Source organism: Halichoerus grypus, chromosome 6, assembly GCF_964656455.1.
Source record: "Halichoerus grypus chromosome 6, mHalGry1.hap1.1, whole genome shotgun sequence".
NCBI classification, from domain to species: Eukaryota; Metazoa; Chordata; class Mammalia; order Carnivora; family Phocidae; genus Halichoerus; species Halichoerus grypus.
This window is the reverse complement of record NC_135717.1, coordinates 174,905,043-174,924,418: the sequence shown is the minus strand read 5'-3', so window position 1 is coordinate 174,924,418 and position 19,376 is coordinate 174,905,043. Positions and strand designations below refer to the sequence as shown.

Here is a 19,376-nt window from a genome sequence, read left to right as displayed (position 1 = left end):
GGGCAGGGTGGCAGGTAGGGAGATCAGAGGGTCCTCACGACGCCCTGAGGAAGGGGGTTTCTGGATGCTCCAGCACACATCCCAGTGGCCTGGGAGGGAAGGAGCTTCCAATGACATGGGAACACATAGCTTCAAGTCTGGGACACAGACCTTTTGTGCTGGCCCCACACTGTCACCGGGCTGAAGGGAATCTGGCTTTTAAGAAGGGGGGGGTCGCTGACTGACGACGCCCCAGCAATCACATCAGCTCACCCAGAACCAGCACTACCTTCATCTGGGTCAGAGCACGTCCTGACACCTGCATCGTGCAGATGAGAAAGCTGAGGCCCAGCAAGCTGCCCCGCGCCCTGGTCTTGCCCTCGGAAACCAGACGCCTGGGATCTCTGCCTGGCTCCACGCACAGGCTCCCCCGGGGGAGGGGGGTAGGCCCGCCCGTCTTGAAGTCACTACCTTGGCTCTCTGCGCTCTCCTGGCGTTTGGGGACTAGAGACTCAGGGGTCCTCCAGTTTCCCGGGTCACCCCCCCCCTCCGTGGGAGGGCACAGTCGGTTAACTGGCCATCCAGGCCAGGAGCCACGCCCCGCAGGAAGGCCGACGCAGACAGACCGCGGGGGGCCCGAGGGACTTACGTGTCTGCGGAGCGCCGGTAGTTCTTGGGGCACTCGAAGGCCAGGCAGCGGAATCCCCCCTGGATGTTGAAGCAGGTCTCGTTGATGGAGCAGTTGTGGATGCCAGTCACACACTCATCGATGTCTATGAGAGACCCCGAGGCAGCCCGGTGAAGCGGGGGCCGCCCGCGCTGTGGCCATCCCCAGCGGGGAGCCCAGGCCTCCCACCGCGCAGCTCCTTTACTTACAGGATAGCGGTATCTATAGAGTTTGTGCTTATTATTCACAGTTCCTGGGATGAGGGTGACAGTAACAGCTCTGGAAGTGCTTTGGGGAGTTCTGTCCCTTCTTTTTTTTTTTTTTTTTTAAATATTTTATTTATTTATTTGACAAAGAGAGAGAGAACACAAGTAGGCAGAGTGGCAGAGGCAGATGGAGAGGGAGAAGCAGACTCCCCACTGAGCAGGGAGCCGAATGTGGGGCTCGATCCCAGAACCCCAGGATCATGACCTGAGCCGAAGGCAGCCGCTTAACCGACTGAGCCACCCAGGCGCCCCGAGTTCTGTCCCTTCTAACGCTTCCATGGGCAATACCACTATTATCCTCATTTTAGGGAGGAGCTCACAGAGGTTCCATGACTCACCTAAGGTCACACGTTTTGCAAGCGGCCGAGTCGAGCTTTGAACCCACACGGGCTGGTGCCAGGGTCGGTGCACCCTTATCTCACACCTTTACCTCGTGTGGGGCTTGTGACATCCCGGCAGGGACATGGCAGAAGCTACTGGCCCTATATGGTGTAGGGGAGGAGACCCAGGCTTACAGGAATTCTAGGTTGCACCACGGGCCCGGGGTCGGTGATGCCGGGGGCATGGTCCTGAGAGGACCCTGGATGCGGGGAACTGTCCCCCTTCCCACAGCTCTCTGGAGCAGCCGCACAGTGGGGTCTGGGGGACGCCACCAAGCCTGGGAGGCATCTGTGAAGAGGGGCCAGGTGCCTGATCTTGGTGGCAAAAACAACAGTCTTAATCTCAAAGACCGAGGTTCAGGAATGTGTTTCTGCTGGTCCTGGCAGAGCACCCAGGCTGCGGTAGTCATCTCTTCCGCCAGAAAGGAGAAAACAAAGTGACTTCCATCCAGAGCTGCCGGCGAGCTGAGTGGGTGCCTCCCAGGAAAGGCCATAGAGCTCCTGCCTGCCTTTAATCAAAGCCACCTTCTTCCCGACCAGAACTGACAAGTGCAGAACCCGGGGCCTCTGGAGCCTCTGGGTCGACAGTCCTGTGGGGGGCACTCATGAGCAAGGGGCCGAGAGACCCGACCTCTGGGATTCAGCTTCTGGGGCCGTCCCTGGATCCATTCCAGGGTCCTTCATTCACAAATATCTACTCAGCACCCCCTCTCAGTTGCCAAATGGCTCAGTTCCAGAGCTCACGATGACCCCTCGAGTGTTCTTAGACGTGGGAGCTGAATACAGATGGGTGTCGCTGGCCCCCTCATTTAGCCCATGCTGGAGCCCACCCCCGGCCCCAGCAGGACCCTCGCAGCCATAGTGCTCATAACTTCAGGGACTATGCTCATAACTATGTAGGCTGTCACGCACCACAACACACCCATCCCCTCGACCGGGCAGTCATCATCAGCACCCGGGGACAGAGGCCTCCACCATCCGCTCACTGTTCTGCCCTTAACTCTTGGCAGGCTCGCATCAAGGGTTCGTCGAATGGGCGAATGCAAGATGGAGCGAGTGGCCCTGTGCTGTGGAATGGGGTCTTCTGGGCACTGAGCTCCCATTTCCTCCCTGGCTGGCATCTTCCTAAAGGCTGTCATCCCCTGTTCTGGTCCCCTTGGGGCTGTTGAGGGCCCGGCAGGAGGGTCAGAACCCCCTGAAGACAGGTGTGCCGCGTGCGGGAGACCAGGGTGCGTGTGCAGAGGCCTCCCCTCGCCCTCCCAGATGCACCCCATCTATGGTGTGGCCCCTGGGTCAGCGGAGCGCATCCCCACAGCTGGGGGCTGCCTGGCCTCAGCTCCCCAGCACCGCAGAGCCCCGCGCACAGCCTGAGCGACCCCCGAGCGTTCCACAATGCTCACCTTGGCAGTTGCGGCCGTTGGGGGCCAGCCTGTATCCAGACGACGGGCAGCTGCACTGGAAGCTTCCAGGGATGTTGATGCAGCGATAGGAGCAGATGTGGCCGCCAGTGGGCAGGGCGCACTCGTCAATGTCTGTGACGGCAAAGCCCCCCCCTCAGCATCCCGTGTGGACCCCGGCCGGGCTGCATTCCCAACAGTGGGCCAGGATGGGGCAATCTGGACACAGGAAGCCTCCGGTGCTGGGGCGGCCTCAGAAACTATTATGCCAGAAGGGGAAACTTAGGCCCAGAGAGGGGAAGGGCCTCGCCTAAGGTCACACAGCGAGTTCGTGGCGTGGAGCGTGCATATGTGGGGGAGGAGGCAGACTGGGGGCTCAGGGAGAGGACTAGCACATTATACAGGCGACCTGCAGGCCCCAGGTGCATCCTGATGCTAATGAGTACCAATGTGCTGATAAAAAACACGCCTGCCGGGAAAGGAGCAGGAATCCTAACAGCAGCTGTCCTCGGAGCACCCGCGGGGCGCCAGGCACCGGACCAAGCGCTTCCGAGTCGTCCTCCGGTTTAATCCTCTGACAGCCTGGCGGGTCTGGGCTCAGCCCTCAGGCGGCAGGGGATGCACGGCCCCGGCCAAGGAGAGGCAGAGCTTCGGGTCAGGCCTGTGGGCGGCCCCCGGGCCCCCGCCTCGCCCCTGGGTCGCCACCACCAAGCCCGGCCACGTGCGCGGTTCAAGGTCCCCGCACACGTGATGCTCACGGTCACATGTTTGCTGCTTTCTAAACCTCACTCGCAATGGCTTCTTTGTATCCAAATAAATCTCAGTTGGAGGGGGAAGAAAACCCCACACCCCCCGCCAGCCTGAAAGGGAGTTAAGCAGAAGCGGAGAGGAGGTGCTCTCCCCTCAGCCGAGCGGGGCGCCCCCACCTTCGCAGGTGACCCCGTCCACGTCGCTGAGCTGGTAGCCTCGCCGGCAGTAACACTGGTAGGAGCCGTACACGTTGGCGCATTCCTGGCTGCAAGGACTGCTGCTGCACTCGTTCACGTCTGAAAGGGACAGCGTCCCCGGAGGTCAGCGCTCGGAGCCAGCCAGCCACCCGCCTGGGCTCCCTGGCCGGGCTGTAGACACAGCACCTCCCTCAAGGTAACACAGAGGAAGGGCCAGAGCTCCCGCGGCGGTGGGGGCTGGGGACCCGCCTGGGCTCGTCCCGAGGGACAGCGGCTCCCACTCCATCCCCCACGGCCGAGGGGCCGGGAACCTCTCCTCAGGACGACAGTAAAGCCTCCGGCCTCGGCTCCTCCCAGTGGGTCCCCATCAGACTACTGCCAGGTCTGTTCTAGTCCTCAAACGGAGACCTGATCACGGCCCTCCCCGTTGCACCTCCAAGACGATGCCCTCTGCAGACAGGGAGGCCGGGGTGAACAGCCGAGAGGCCAATATTCCCAACACGCCAATGCTTGGCGCTCACCAGCCCACTCGGCAACCCTGGGCTCCTGCTTCTCGGTTCCCTTCACTGAGAGCAGGGATCAGCACACATCCGGCCCACCTCTTGGTTTTGTAAAGAAAGTTTTATTGGCACATAGCTATGCTCGCTCACTCATTTACCCCGATCTGTGGCTGCTTTTGCAACACAGCGGCAGAGGGGAGTAGCTACAACACAGATTGTATTTACTATGTGGCTTTCAGGGATAAAAAACAACTTTGCCAACCTCTGGCCTAGAAGCCTCTTCTCACATTTATTTACTGCTAACTCCTAGCAGGGCAGGAGGGGCGAGCGGCTGAGAATGTCCATTCGCCTCTCACCCCGTGTTTCGTCCTGCACTAGCCCCGTGCCCAGCCTGGCCGCCACCTGCCCACCTGCCCACCTGCTCACCTCTGCTCTCGTCACATCCTGGAGACATTCCTTGAAGGCAGGAACTGTGTTCCCGCCACACACCTTGTCAGGGGGCCTTCATAAAAGCTTAGTGGAACGACACGGCAAAGCTGGCCAGGCCCTGGTTGTCTGTCCCCAGTGTTGCTGCTAATGTAGACGTGAATATCTCCTTTCTGGTCACTTAGCAGTGATGAGGAACAGCATAAGCCATGAATGATAAGAGCAAGAACACCGGCCGTCTCCACAGATGGCACTTGGTCGCACGCAGGACACTGGGATGAGCTCTTCACGTGCTTCACCCTCATGACTCCCGATAAGGTGGGTCCTGCTACCCCCCACTTTTGCAGGTGAGGACACTGGGGCCCAGAAATGCTGAGTTACTTCTTCAAGACCATAAAATGGCAGAGCTAGGATTTGAACCCAAGCTCAAGGGACAACCGCCCCCCCCGCAATGTGTGAATGCTTTCCTTGCCAGTATACATGCATTGGGTCTGGTTCTTGGGGGCAGATCCTAACTCTTGGGGGGACCCTAGGGCCCAGGATTTTGTCACACTGTCCAGCCTCCAGTTTGAGAACTGTGCATACTGGGTGCATCTGGGCATAGCTGACTTCTGTGATCGTTCTGCTGAGGGTCCAGGGGCTGTGCTGGGCAATGGGAGGGCATCACTGAGGGCTGTCAAAGCTCTTTCCTTTGCTGACCTCAGAACCTAATCCCCATAGAAGATGCGATACCTGTTGAGCACCTACTGTGTGCCGAGCCCTGTGCTGAATGCCCTTCACGCCATCTCGGTCCGTCACCAGAACAGGCTGGTGCCGTGTGCTAACTGAAAGACGCAGCACGAACAACTCCATCCAACCCCCACCTGGTGGACGGAGAGACCTGACCACACTTTAGCATGGCTTCTACTGGCCCAAGACAGGGTACTTAGGATGACGGCCTCAGACCCTTAAAATGCCTGCCTGAGAAAGCTCAGCGCTGCCCAAAGAAGATATTCAGTATTCCAGGGCGCCTGGGTGGCTCAGTTGGTTAAGCGACTGCCTTCAGCTCAGGTCATGATCCTGGAGTCCCTGGATCGAGTCCCGCATCGGGCTCCCTGCTCGGCAGGGAGTCTGCTTCTCCCTCTGACCCTCCCCCCTCTCATGTGCTCTCTCTCTCATTCTCTCTGTCAAATAAATAAATAAAATCTTTAAAAAAAAAAAAAAATTTAAGATATTCAGTATTCCAGCCAACACCTGATGACATGCCCTGGCCTCCTTCTTCTTAGAAGTATTTACTTTAGAAAACTTGTAAATGTAAACCCTCTCTCTTGTCCCTTTGAGATGTATCCTCTGCCACCCAAGAGTCTTTCTCCAGGATGCAGGAACCACACCTTTGAGATGTGGTCATCAAAAGGGGAGGCGCCCCTCTCCCCGTCTCTGCGGGAGGGGAGGAGCCAGTTAGCAGGTCCAGGCTGACCCCCACCTAACATCCTGTGGTGCTTCTCCTTAGCATGTCCCAGCATCTCAAAAGCCTCTCGCCTTTTGTTTCTGCAGAGCTGAGATGGATTTACACTGACATCTGTCTCTCTCCGCTACTGCAAAATCTGAGTAAAACCTGTCTTTCCAATTTACTTGAAAATCTGACCTATCAACCCCATTTCTCCTGTTAGGACACGGAGGCAGGTGACATCAGCCACTCCCCACGGTCACGTGAACACAGGGTGGGTCGGATGCCTCCAAATCCCACACTCTTAGCCGTGTCCCACACAGCTTCTTCAGCTCGTTAACCCCCACGTGCGTGGCCCTGGACAGATGCCACCAGGTGCTCCAGGGCCCGGGAGGGACTGGGTGGGCAGTCATCTCTGACAAGCCACCTTTTACAGGCGGTTCCCCGACCAGCGCGTCACCTAGTACGTGCTGGGGAACCAAACTCGAGTCCGTCCCCGGGGCCTGCAGGTGGAGCGGTGGCTCTCCCCAGGAGCAGGGGCCCCGGAGCGCCCCGCCCTGCCCGCAGCGCCTCACCTTCGCACGACCGGCCGTCGGCAGAGAGCCGGAAGCCCACGGTGCAGCTGCAAAAGTAGGAGCCCGGCGTGTTCTCGCACTTGTGGCCGCACAGACGGCCGGGGTAGCGCCGACACTCGTTGATGTCTGCAACAGGGCGGACGGGGCCGGCTCAGGGCAGCGTCCGTCCCCCGTCCCCCAGCAGGCAATGCCCCCCGCCGCCTCTGCGTGCCACCTCCGTCCCCCACCGCCTGCAGCCCCATCTCTCGGATGAGAGAGGCAAAGCGACTCGTCCCAAAGCCACAGGGAGTCAGCGGGGGAGCCGGGACCACAGCCGGCCTCTGCCTGTCCGCCGGGCAAGTCTCAGGCTCCTTCCCTGACGGCCGCCCTCCTGGGGACGTGCCCACCCGCCAGTTCTCCACCCTGGAGTCCTGGAGGAGGGTCTGCTGGGGTCTGACACGGGGCTCTGGGGCTGAACGGGGCAGTTGTCAGCCTCCCCTGAGCAGCTTGGTTTGGGGGTGGCAGGTGGCAGTCAGCGGGGGTCTGTCCCCATTCCTGGCGGAGAGGTGGCCATGCCACCACGGGTTCTTCTGCCGTGATCCGTGCGCACCGCCCCGAAGCCCTGCGGGTGAGCATGGACTCTGGGAAATCACTCATGCCTCTGGACATTTGTGGAGCGGGCCGCAGTCTCCCAAACCCTTGCCGGCCTTGGGTCAAGCAGAGCACCTGGTGTACAGGCAGGGGGCCTGGCTCACACCCGGGAGTGCAGCGGCAGGTGGAACCGGATGGGGGTCACCCGACTCAGGGTCTGCTCTCTGGGGCTGCTGTACCGGGACTTTCTCAGGGGACCACCGAGGCCTGTGGGGACACCCACGTACCCACACACGTCCTGCTGATGCCGTCGAAATAGTATCCAGCCTTGCACTCACAACGGAAACTTCCGGGGGAGTTCACACACAGGTGCCCCGGCCCACAGGGCTCAGAGGGTGCCGCACACTCGTCCACATCTTGTAAAAGAGAATGACGCATTGAAAAACGTTTAGTGTGGGTTTTTTTTTTCCCCTAAGATATCAGAGAGGAAGACAAGAAAGCAGCAAACTAAAATGTATGTTGACAAAGCAACATTATTTATTCTTCAACACGATGTCACAGAGTGCCTGCTCGTGCTGCGCCCCATGCTGGGGAGACAGCGGACCCAGGTGCAGCCCCTGCCCTCAGGGGCCTCCTGCTCCGGCTGGCTAGCAAGGGCCCTAGGGAAGGCAGGAAGTGCCCAGTGACCCGGGGGAGATGCTAGGGAAGTGCTCTGGGAGTCACAGGGAGAAAGACTCCTTCCTGCTAGCAAGGATCTGGATCCAAAGGAATGTAGCAGCAGGTGGGCAGAGGGAATGATGTAAAAGCAGAAAACCACATAGAGAGGAAAGGGTAGGGCTTGTTTAGGGAGCAGCAAAACCTATTTCATCTGAATTATAAGGTTTTCGAAGTTGGGTCAACCTCAGGAGGACTGAATTGTAAGCAGGGTCACTGCCTGAACTCTGTGTCCCACCAGTGGGGATTGTGAGCAGGGAGGCACAAGGGAGCTTTCAGCTCAGGACACCCCAGACAGACTGAAAGGGACAAAGCTGGGGGCAGTGGTAGGCTGGCATCCTACTGCAATAGTCCAAGCAATCGATGCCAAAGGTCTATGCTTGGAGGTGAGCAATGAGATGGATGGACAGGTGGAAACAGCTTCACTTTGGGGATCTCCTCTCCCCTTTCAGAGAAGGGAGGGGTGTGCTGGGAGCAGACAGAAAAGTTGGTTTTCTTTTTTAATACCAACCAACACAGCGGGTTCCCTCCTCGTTGAGATGGTAGCCACGGCCACAGTTGGGCACGTTCTTCTGGCATGTGTAGGAGCCCTCCGTGTTGATGCACGTCTGCCCGACAGGGCACGGGGCACTGATACTTAAACACTCATTGATATCTGCAGCAGGGAAGACAGAGACAATGTGGTGAAACACGGAGGGCCTGCAGAAACCCAACAACCCGGTCTCCAGAAGACCCCTACTTCCCCCCCTCACTACAAAACCCCACACAGAGGTACCATGGTGCCCCCGCACCCTGGACCACACAGCAGCCTCCCAAGTGGCTCCCAGATCTGGCCAGCACATGCCACCTCGAACACCACCTGCCTGGGCCATCTCCCTGCCCCTGAACCTTCAACCCGCCCGTCTTTCCCTGCACGGCATCTGAGGCTGCCTGCCTGGCTCTCAGGTCTGCCCATGGTCACACAGCCATGTCTCTTCTGAATTTCACACGCCTAGTGAGTGCGAACCGGTAAATGCACAAGGATAACCTTTCACTCTTCTAGCTCCAATTCAGTGCAAAATCACAGAGGCTGGGGCGCGGGGGTGGCTCGGTTGGTTAAGTGTCAGACTCTTGATTTCTGCTTAGGTCATAATCTCAGGGTCGTGAGATCGAGCCTCGTGTCGGGCTCTGTGCTGAGCGTGGAGTCTGCTTAAGATTCTCTCTCTCCCTCTCCCTCTGCCCTGCACCCCACTCGCGTTCTCTCTCTCAAACAACAACAACAAACCGCACAGGCTGAACTTCTTACTAGGGGAGACTTCTAAAGGGACCGAGGTTTTTAAGAATTCCCTTTTTCAGATACTTACAAAGCATCTAGGGGACAAAGAGAAGGGAGTGATGGTAGAAGACCCCTGAGCTGAAGTCAAAAAGAGGGATTGGCTGTACTTCTCCCCTCCCGGCCACACCCCACCCTCCTTGGACAGTCAGTGACCAGCCGCATCCTCCCCCTTGAGTCGGCCTTAAGCACGGGTGCAGTACTTAACAGTTGACAAAAGCGTTTAGGTCCATACTGCCCTCACCTGCCACAGCTAGCCTCCAAGTTAGGCAGGGCCAGGATTAGTCTCTGCATTTTATAAACAAGGAAACTCCCCAAGCACGCAGCTGGGCCTAGGGCCCACTCAGCTCTAGAACCAGGGAGTCCTGCCTCCCCGCCCTCAAATCGGGGGTGGGCAAACTATAGCCTGCCAGTCTACCAACCAAATCCAGCCCCCTGCCTATTTTTGTCAATAAAGCTTTATTGGAACACGGCCATGCCCATTCTTTTACTTGTTGTCTACAGCAACAGAGACCCTAGAGTTCATGAAGCTGATACTTAGTATTTAGCCCTTTACAGAAAAAAATTCTGCATCAAGAATAAATGCAGTGTTTAGCAACAACATGGCTTCCCTCCAAGCCTTGTGCTCGCCAATCAGATCTACAGTTCCCAAACTCTGTCCCCGGACCTGTGAGCGTCCCAAGACAGAGTGGGCCAGCGTGTGGGAAGCCCTGCTCTGGTCCTCTCTAAAGCAGAAGGGAAGACGGCGCACACCAATTGGGAATCAGAAGAAACAGGGAAAAGAAAACCAACAAAAAGATGGGATCTCTCAAGGCCCTCAGCAACCAAACCTCAAGGTTCTAGAACATTCTATGCCTTATAATAAGGAAAAAGGCCTCTGCTTTCTTAGAGCATGGCCATTCTGTGCATCCCCCCTTCCCCCCTCACCCCGGGGTAGAGCTCTACAGCTGCTGGGCTGTCTGCCGGTGGCCGGAAGGGAACAGGCAGGCTTGTGGGGCACCAGGAATGCTTCCAGGAGTCCCGGGAAGATGCATTTGGCTGCCCGTGAGGTCAGAGCTTCCCACCACCTCACGCTGTTCTGGAGGGGGTGAGGGTGCCGTTGGTGGAGGTGTGCAAGCCGAAGACCAGGACACACACAGGGGAGGGGAAGCGCCCTGTCCCAGACGGCCTTGAAACTAGCATCGGATCCCGATACACTTTCTCCTTGTAGAGAAGTATTTGGGATGACGAGGTCATTTTTAAAAAGATGACATAAAGGTACTGACGTAAAATGATGTCAAAATACATCGTGAAGGGGTCGGGGTGGGGTGGGGGGAGCACATTGCAGCTCAGTCTGGCTCCATTTGTATCAGAAACAAAGAGTCTCCAGACAGCAGGAGCCCAGAAGGGCACACACACACTGCTGAGCTAGAGAGAAGCGTTTCCTTTCTGCACTTTGGGATTGGCTTGCATTTTTGTAAATAAAGATATATATATGTATAAAACTTCTGAAATTAAAAAAAAAAATTTAAAGAAAGAATCCTGAGTCTGGTTGCAAGGAGTGTGGGCACATGAAAAGGGGGGCCGCCCCAGGGCTGAGATGAGGGGCACCTCATGGTTGGTTTGCAAACCCTCCACATAACCAGGTGCTGGCGGGTGGGGCTCCTTTGGGGCTTAGCTCCACTCCCCCGGGCTCTCCCTGTGTCTAGGGGAAGACACTGAGGGGACTGTCCCCTCCCGCTACTCTCACACCTTGTCCGTGCACGGTCTGCACCCCATAGAGGGGGAAGAGGGGGCCACACTGAGACTTGCCAATGTTCCTTTGTGGAAATCGGGGCTGGTTTTGCCATGAGTCAGGGTTTCCATCCCAAACAGATGCCAGCCTCCTCGGCAGAGCCCCCTCCAAGTGCACGGCAAGTCCAGGCAGGCCCCTCCTCCCTGCTGGCCCTGGGAGGGCCGTCAGCAGCATGGTCCCCTGCACTGGGTGGAAGCTGGTGAGGGGCCAAGCCCAGCCAAGCTGAGCCCCTCCCCCGCCCCCCAGCTCCGAAGCCTCCCCACACTCCCCGCACGGGATGACAGGGGAGCTTTAAAGAAGGAGGCTGGGGCAGGGCTCCAAGGAGGCCCCTGTCCAAAGTGAGGGTCACTGTTCTATTTGTCTTTAAATATCCCAGGGTGGTAAAAAAAAAAAAGGCTAGGAGAGCTTTCAGTCCAAACTACCATTTCAAATCAAAGATCAATACAGATTTCTCTGAGAGTGGGTAAGCCAGACTGAAGACAGACACCCGCCATCCCTCACTCTCGGAGGTGTCAACCTTTCAAAGAGGGTAACGGGGCAGCCCCCAGGGAGGGTGGGCTCTAACGGGTGGCATCTGCAGCTCTCATCGGGAGAGAAGTCTTCCTATCCTCAAAGGCAGGACCCAGAAGCTTCTGCTGAGCAGAGGCCAAGGCCAGGCCGGCGGATCTGGACGCAAAGGCCAACAGCACACAGTGACCGAGCCAGGTGGTTAGCCGGGGTGAGCCCAGGAGAAAGGGGAGTCACCCCCCGTGCACAGAGCAGGTAACTGGTCCGCTCGGCTCCCTGCCCCTCCCGCACGCTGCTTCCCCGACCTGAGCCTCTCGCCAGGCCTCGTGCATTTACTAGTTTACTACGTTCCCACGGGATTTTCTTTCTCTGATAGCAACAGAGTAGTTTTGTGGGGTTTTGTGGTGAGATACGTGTGACAGAAAATATGCCGTTTTCCCTATTTTTAAGTCTACAGACAGGTGGCATCAACGACGTTCATGCTGTTGTGAAACCATCACCACCATCCAACCACGCAACTTTTTAATTTTCCCCAACTGAAACTCCCTGCCCAGTAAACACTAGCGCCCCACTCCCCTGCCCCAGGCCCTTTGCACCTCCCGTGCTCCTCTCCTCTCTCTACGAAACTGACTACTAACACACAGTATCTCTTAAAACAAATCTTTAGTACACCAGACTCTTCACAATCCTCTTCTTCGATCCTTGCCTCAAGCCTCTAAGGCAGATATTACGATTCTTCCCATTTTATAGAGGAAGAAATTGAGGGTCAGAGGAAGGAAGTCAATTACCTTAAGTCACTGAGTTCTAAACCAGGTGTCTCTGAGTCCAAAATTGAAGCCAAACCGGGGGTTTCGTCTAAACCCGGGGGTTGCTAAACTCTGGCCCTGGGGCCAACCCCTGCCCGTACCCGCTTTTGTAAATAAAGTTTTATGGGGACACAACACCGCCCATTCATCCACGTTGTCTGTGGCTGACTTCCAGCTTCAACGGCAGAGCTAAGTAGCCACAACAGAGACCGGACGGCCCACGAGGCCTCAGTGTTTGCTCCCCGTCCCTTTATAGGATGTGCCTGCCGACCTCTGCTCGGCGGCCCCTCACGTCGCAGAGACGTGGCCCGGCACTGGGGCATCGGCCCCGCCCGGGGGACCCTGCCAGCCCTGGCGACAGTGTCTTACCAATACAGTTGCCTAGAGCATCTTGTATAAAACCGCTCTTGCACTGTAGCTTGGGTCTGCAGCGGAAGGATCCCAGAGTATTCTGACAGATAAAATCGGGGAGGCAGTTATGAATACCACTCTCACACTCGTCAATATCTGGTACGTCATAAAAAAAGGAAATTGTTAGCAAGAGTCCTGCCAGAAGCATCATACAACATTTAAAAATCACAAGAAAGTTTTTTTTTTTTTTAATGCTCATTACTCAGACTACAACCCAAAACATTCCAATAGAGAGGTCACATAAAAAGGAGCCTTAGCTAGCCAAATAGTGCTCATATTGCTAAAGATTGAAAACTCTTTTTCTTCCCCCAAGGCTCTTATGAGGCAAACTTTCTGTTATATAATAAATATCCCAGGCATTTTCCTGGCAGTATGTGGGATTTTTTTTTTTTTCTTCACTTTAGGCTAAGTGCATGTTTAGTTTAGATAATAAGCAATGATCTTAGTGGCAATAAACACTGTCCCTATAAAGTTATTCATTCTGAAATCGTCATAATCTTCCAAACATGAACAATGGTGATTGTCATGATCAGACACGTTGGCTGCCCTTCCCCTGAAGTTCATGGCTGTCAAGTGTTCAAAAGTGTATACTCAGCTGGCTGGGCCCCTGGGTTCTCAGGGTCCAAACCGCCCAGCGAGGGTGGAGTGGCGTGAGCTTGCCCAAAGGCCGTCAGACGTCAGGAGGGTGTGCCTGGCTTTTGAGTTACCCTCGTAACTCAACCAAAATTTTCACACAAGTGGTTTTGTCATTCTGGAGGGCTGGAAACCCTCAGAAGAAAACTATGTTCTAATAGATCCTCATCAAAGCCTTATCTGCCAAATCACATCTATGGCTTGGCAGGGAAAGGCCAGCAGCCAAAAATGTCATGTTTTTATGCAGCGGAAGAGAATATGCTTTGAACTTCAAGGAAGCCTGGAGTCAGATGGAAGGCAGCTGTTGTACAGAAAATATTTTGGGGGGGAGTTGCGGGGAGAAAGCACATGTGAGCACCTGAAATTCACCTCTGGTCTCGTTTTGAAATGATCCTGCTCTGAGCCTTTCCAGAAATGCAAACTCACCACTGTCATTAACTCAACGTTATGGTCAAGAAGGTAAATCTTTACCAAAGACATAACCGGCCAGTGTCCCTTGGGCAGTCACGGGGAGCCCAGACCCCCGGGAGCCCGGTGCTGCTTTACCAGCACATCCTATCTAGTCCCGGGGAGCTGAGGTGTGTAGACTCGAAGCATGTTATACCTTTGCAGTCATTGTCCTCCGTGAGCTCATAGCCAGTCCCACAGCTACTGTCTCTCTGGCAGCGGAAAGAGCCCACTGTATTGACACAGGACTCTCCAAGCCGGCAGTTGTGGTTGCCCATGACGCATTCATTGATATCTAGGAGAGATGGAGGCAAAGCAGGAGTAACCAGCAGGAACCACGGACCCCCGAGCTTTATCCAAAGGAATGTCCCGGAAGGCGTGGTGCAATTGGTTCCCAGCCATCTGTCCAGTCCCCCACGCACGTGCCTAGTCGGGGTCCTGGGCACCCACCACCAAATCAAAAGCAATGGTTTCTATCCCCTGCTCAGTTTCAGATCTATTGCTCTCCCTGAGCACCCACGGAGCAGGTGTCAGGCCCTGAACCCGAGCCACGTGATCCGCAAGGCCCCTACGAGAGGCGATCACCTTGCTCCGTCTCCCCCACCTTGGACAGGAGGGGCCGAGAGAGGCTGAGGGACGTGCCCGGGGCCACTCAGCAGATCCTGGATTCAGAGCCCGGTCAGACCCCAAAGCCAACCCTCTTCCCCAACGCGGTATTTGTGCGTTCCTGCAGGAGAGCCGTGGCTGGGCGCCGTGCGCGGTAGACTCCAGGGAATGCTGTTCTTCACCTCCGAGGGGGGCCCGGGGGTGTGCAGGGTGGGCCCTGCCCGGTGCCAAGCTGAGGCTGAGGCCCCCGGGGCGGCTGCGTGCCGTCCTGCTGCGGCTGGAGCACGGCAACGGTTACCTTCACAGGAGACGCTGTCGGGCAGCAGCTGGTAGCCCACGAAGCACGAGCAGACCACCTCCTCCCCCGTGTCTCGGCACTGCTGCTTGCAGGGCCCGCCGCCTGGAACCAGAGCAGATGAGAGCGCATGTGAGCCAGGAGCCCAACACACACCAGAGGCCCTTTGGGTTCCCAGTTCTCTTTGGACTAGGCCGGAGCGAGCACCCTCAGGGTGGACAACACACAAAGGCAGTCTCCCCAGTTTGGAGCCCACCCTCTCCGGCCTAGCACCACTCCCTTCCCACGTGAGACCCCCCCAGCCCAGGATCTGGCCCTGGACAACCTTGGGGCGGCTGCCTCAGGTCCCAGCCCTGGTCCGACAAAATGGCAGCGGGCTGGGCCATCCCTGCAGGTCATAGTGGCGCCGGGAGAGGCCGGGCAGAGAAGCCAGGGATGCTGCCGCCCAGCACAGACACGGACGGGGCCGTCCCATGAGGGAGGCCAGGCCCCGCAGAGACCCCACGGGCCGCCACAGCTCACCTGGCTCCCTGACTGTCCCTGGTACTCCCCCCCCTTCCCCCTGCCCACTCCAACCACACTTCCTGCAGGCCGCTGAGTGATGCTCAAAGAGTGCCTCTCACCGGGACAAACCTCTACCAGCTAAAGATGCTTCCAAAGCTCCGACTGCTGCCCAGGGCCTGTGGGCCTCTGCCTGCTTCCCCAGCCTCTTCCTCTATCCCCCACCACACCCCTCCCCCATGCCATGGCCACCAGACTCACCCACGCCGAGTCTGGGTCCACATGTCTCCACTCCTGCTGTCCAAATCTCTGTCCAGTGGTACTTTCCTGGCTAACCCACACTCACCCCTCGCAAACCAGCTACATCCTCCCCAGGAAGGCCCTCCCACACACCCCCCAGGGAGTTTTCTGGGCTCTCTGCCCTCCCCCACCCCCGCCATCATCCCCACCCCCGCCCCTGGGCAGACTGGCACTGTGCACTGACCACATCATTCTGTGATTACACTGGCCCCCCATCAATGCTCCAGCCACAGGGCAAGCCTCCGAATGGAGCTTTGGAGCAGACTCGCCAGTCTAGACATGTGGGAATGTTCCATGAAGGAGAAATAACGTTTTATCACATGAAAAACAAACCTGCCAGGCCCCACTCACTTTTAATTTGCAAACGTCTCCCTTGCCAGACAAATGGATACAGTCCACGGCACCTTCTGGGGCTCCAGGACCCAAAGTCAAGTAACGCTCCCCCCTCCCCGGGTGTTCACCCTTCGCAGAGCCTGTGTTTAGGTGGGTGCTGTGGCTGGGGGGGGCACTTCTGATGCCTGCTTCCCACATGGCCCCCTCCCTATCAGCCCACCAGGCCCCAGCTCGAAGGGAAAGAGAAGGTGGGAGCCCAGGAGTGCGGGGAGGGCAGACAGACTTGAGCCGACTCGCAGCCAGAGGGCTCTTCCCACGTGAACCTGAGCAAAACCTGAGGTCGAACTCCCAGTGGGACTGGGAGGTAGCAGGGCCTCACCTCTGCAGCGGTCGTTCAGGTAGGGGTCCTCCTGCTCCTCCTCGATCTCTGAAATCTTGGCTGAGGGGAAAGAGAGGCAAAAAGGACATGAATACAAATGCAGCATCCCATCGTGTCTCAGCAGAAACCCTGAATACTTTTTCTCCTTTTTTAAAAAATATTCTTTTTTTTTTTTTTTCAAGATTTTATTTGTTTATTTGACAGAGAGAGAGAGAGAGAGAGAGAGCACTAGCAGGGGGAGCGTCAGGCAGAGGCAGAGGGAGAGGGAGAAGCAGGCTTCCCGCTGAGCAGGGCGCCCGATGCGGGGCTCGATCCCAGGACTCCAGGATCATGACCTGAGCCGAAGGCAGACGTTTAACAGACTGAGGCACCCGGGCACCCCACTTTATCTCCTTATAAATACCAGGCAGTCATGCCCATTTGGAGAGCTCAGGGATTGCCAAGGGACGTGAGGCACTCCACATTACTTGCCTATTTCAGCAAATGTAGTCACGGTCCTGCTCTAAACCGGGCCGTGGCCCCCAAACCTTAAACAATGCACCCGGTGAAAACTTGTTGTTGGCTGAACGGTGTCACCCCCCTCAGAAGATGTTGGAGCCCTAACCCCTAGTACCGGCAAATGTAACCTTCCTTCGGAGAAGAGTCTTTGCAGATGATCGAGTTAAGGCGAGTGAAGGCATGCCCCCAGACAGTATGTCTGCATCGTTAAAGAAAGAGGAAAGAGGACACAGAGGCAATTGATGTGAAGACACAGGGAGGGGACAGCCATCCATGTACCCAAGGCCACCAGAAGCCAGGAGAGCGGCCTGGAGCCAATTCTGCCCCACAGCCTCAGAGGGACTCAGACAGACAGCCAACACCTTGATCGGGGCGTCTGGCCTCCAGACTGGGAGACAGAACATTCCTGTTGTTTAAGCTCCCCCCCAACTCCAGTCCGTGGTGCTTTGTTAGGGCAGCCCCAGGAAATAAATAACTATACACAGTCTGCCTGCAAAACTCAATTTAGTGCGGGTCATCAATAGTCACTCACTGGGTTCATTCAGACGAGGTATCTGAGCATCTGCTCTGTGGGCCGAGCACTCGGCAGAGACAAGGCCCCTACTCTCAACAGAGATTTCAACAGGGCAAAGGGAGACAGTGGGACCAGTGGGGTCCCCTAATTTAACCTAATGGGGTAGTTTTCCACTGGTAGTTCTGGGTGAAGAGAAGAAATGGATTCGTCCCTCCAGGTTGCATAAGACAGCCAAGGGAGGGAAGGATCCCTAAAAATACCCGGAAACCACGCTCTGGGAAGTCGAGGCCCCTTCCACAAGAGAGGATAGCAGCGATCACAATTCAGGCATGAGTCGCAGCCTGGCATGACTGCGATGGGCGGGAAATAAATCCAAGCACATCCACCGCACACTCGCGCCCGTGTGCGAGAAGCCAAAAGAGACAGAGAGAAAACAAGGAAAGGAAATGTGACCTAATGGAAACAATATTTCTCTGTATCGATTTCCTCTTCCTTCTGCTTTCTGTATCTTCTAAAACGCCCACAGTGAGTGTGTAACAATACACCAGAAAAATAAGCATCATCAAGAAGAAACATATTAATAATTACTCTAAAAATTCAATACAATGTAACTCATATACACTAGGCACAAGGCAGTCTCTTTTCGGGGCTGTTAAAATATGGTCAGGGTCCCTAAGTAAACCTTTCACTTGGCCAGAAACTAAGCAAAAAGATCTTTAGAGTGTGAATCATGTCTTCTAGTTTAGGGGGCTGGGAGCGCCTTTGCTACGGTCATTCAACCTGGGGACTCTTGGCTCACTTGGGGCATTCAGTCGAGGCCAGGGCACAGGTCGGGGTGTCGGCCAGGAGAACCCGTGAGGGGCTACCTCTTGCCCGGGTAAGGAGGCCATCGAGGTTTGCATGGTGTTCTGTGGGAGCCAGCGAGCCTGGCACAGAGACACCACCATTTCCGCCAGAAAGCGAATCCCAAACCTGGGCTTCTCCAGCCTCCACCTCCCAATCTGTAGAATGGGGATAGCCAATCTATGTCCCAGCACAGTTCCTCCCAAACTCTCTGCGGTAAAGGGACAGGGCTCCTTCCCCCATCGTAGGCCAATACCTTGATAACATGTAATATAAAGTAATTACCAGAAAAATTAAGTTATGAGAACAGACAAATAGGCCCCCATTTAGATGAAACAGACATAAGTCATGCTATCAAAGGCTTATAAAAGTTTCTAAAAGCTTACTCTCAATTCATGTACTTAGTTTGTTAGAGGCCAGTAGTGGTCTGTGGACCCTCTGTGCGGCCCCGCGGCAGCACACAGTAGGCCTGGGACAAACACCCTTGGAAGGAAGGAAGACACGCCTGTATTTGCGAGGAGGAAGGGCAGGGGGTCCTCACATAGACTTTGGGGGAAAGGTCAGGGGCAAGAATTGAAGCAGATAAAAGACAGAAGAGAAATAAGACATCTGGAGCGGCAGCAAAGCTCAGAGATTGTTATGGAAACAAGACATAAATCAACAAAAATCCTCCCCAGAGACACAGGAGAAATTCTCCACAGGACGAATAGTTTGGGTTTGTTTAAAGTGAAAATGTTATCTCTGGGGTTTCAAAAGTCAAGGAGGGAGCCAGAATGTGGTTCCAGACCTTCTTTATGACGGAGATATCTGAAATCAGCCCCACGGCATCCATGAGAAATTAAAAACAGAGAGACTGGTCTGTTTGACCCAGGACCACAAAGCCACTGGGGTCATGAAGCCAGGATGATGGGCAGCCTGACTTAAGGAGCACGGGTCTGTGAGCTCCTTCTTCCTAAGGCCTTCCTGCCCTTAACCCTCCCAAGCTCCCTTGAAGCTATCCTTGGGGTCACTCACCCCCCTTTTTTTTTTTGCCGGGGACCAGGACGCATTTTATTGACCTGATAGAGCGGAGATACTCCCCCGACCCTGCCATAGAATAAAGATCTATTAGTTAAAAGAGCACAGCCAGCTAGTAATGAGTGGTAACCCTGCCCGCCTCTTGTCGACATGTCATTGGCACCAGATGGAGAGAGAAAGGGCACTGGCCAAGGGGCGGAAGGCCAGCATTCTCCCTCCCCTGTGTGTTGGTCATCTGACCTTGAGCATCAGGCCCTCCATCCGTGAAATGAGAGCAGGGTCGGCCACCATGCTGACCAGCCCAGGGCTGTTGGAGGGACTGGGAAGAATCTTGATGACGAACATTTATGGAG

At 56.0% G+C, this 19,376-nt stretch overlaps 1 protein-coding gene across 2 annotated transcripts in view; it reads right to left on the bottom strand.

Moving 5' to 3' along the window:
• FBLN1 (fibulin 1) overlaps positions 1-19,376 on the bottom strand; it is an 82,533-nt gene that overhangs the window by 37,882 nt on the left and 25,275 nt on the right. For both annotated transcript variants that reach the window (XM_036120572.2, XM_036120573.2), the window contains exons 5-14: positions 16,152-16,211; positions 14,642-14,743; positions 13,895-14,032; positions 12,616-12,753; positions 8,359-8,502; positions 7,421-7,549; positions 6,564-6,689; positions 3,616-3,735; positions 2,693-2,824; positions 629-752 (exon numbers count right to left, since the gene is read on the bottom strand). In XM_036120572.2, the coding sequence (XP_035976465.1) occupies positions 629-752; positions 2,693-2,824; positions 3,616-3,735; positions 6,564-6,689; positions 7,421-7,549; positions 8,359-8,502; positions 12,616-12,753; positions 13,895-14,032; positions 14,642-14,743; positions 16,152-16,211 (1,213 nt within the window). The remainder of the gene's footprint in view (positions 1-628; positions 753-2,692; positions 2,825-3,615; positions 3,736-6,563; positions 6,690-7,420; positions 7,550-8,358; positions 8,503-12,615; positions 12,754-13,894; positions 14,033-14,641; positions 14,744-16,151; positions 16,212-19,376) is intronic.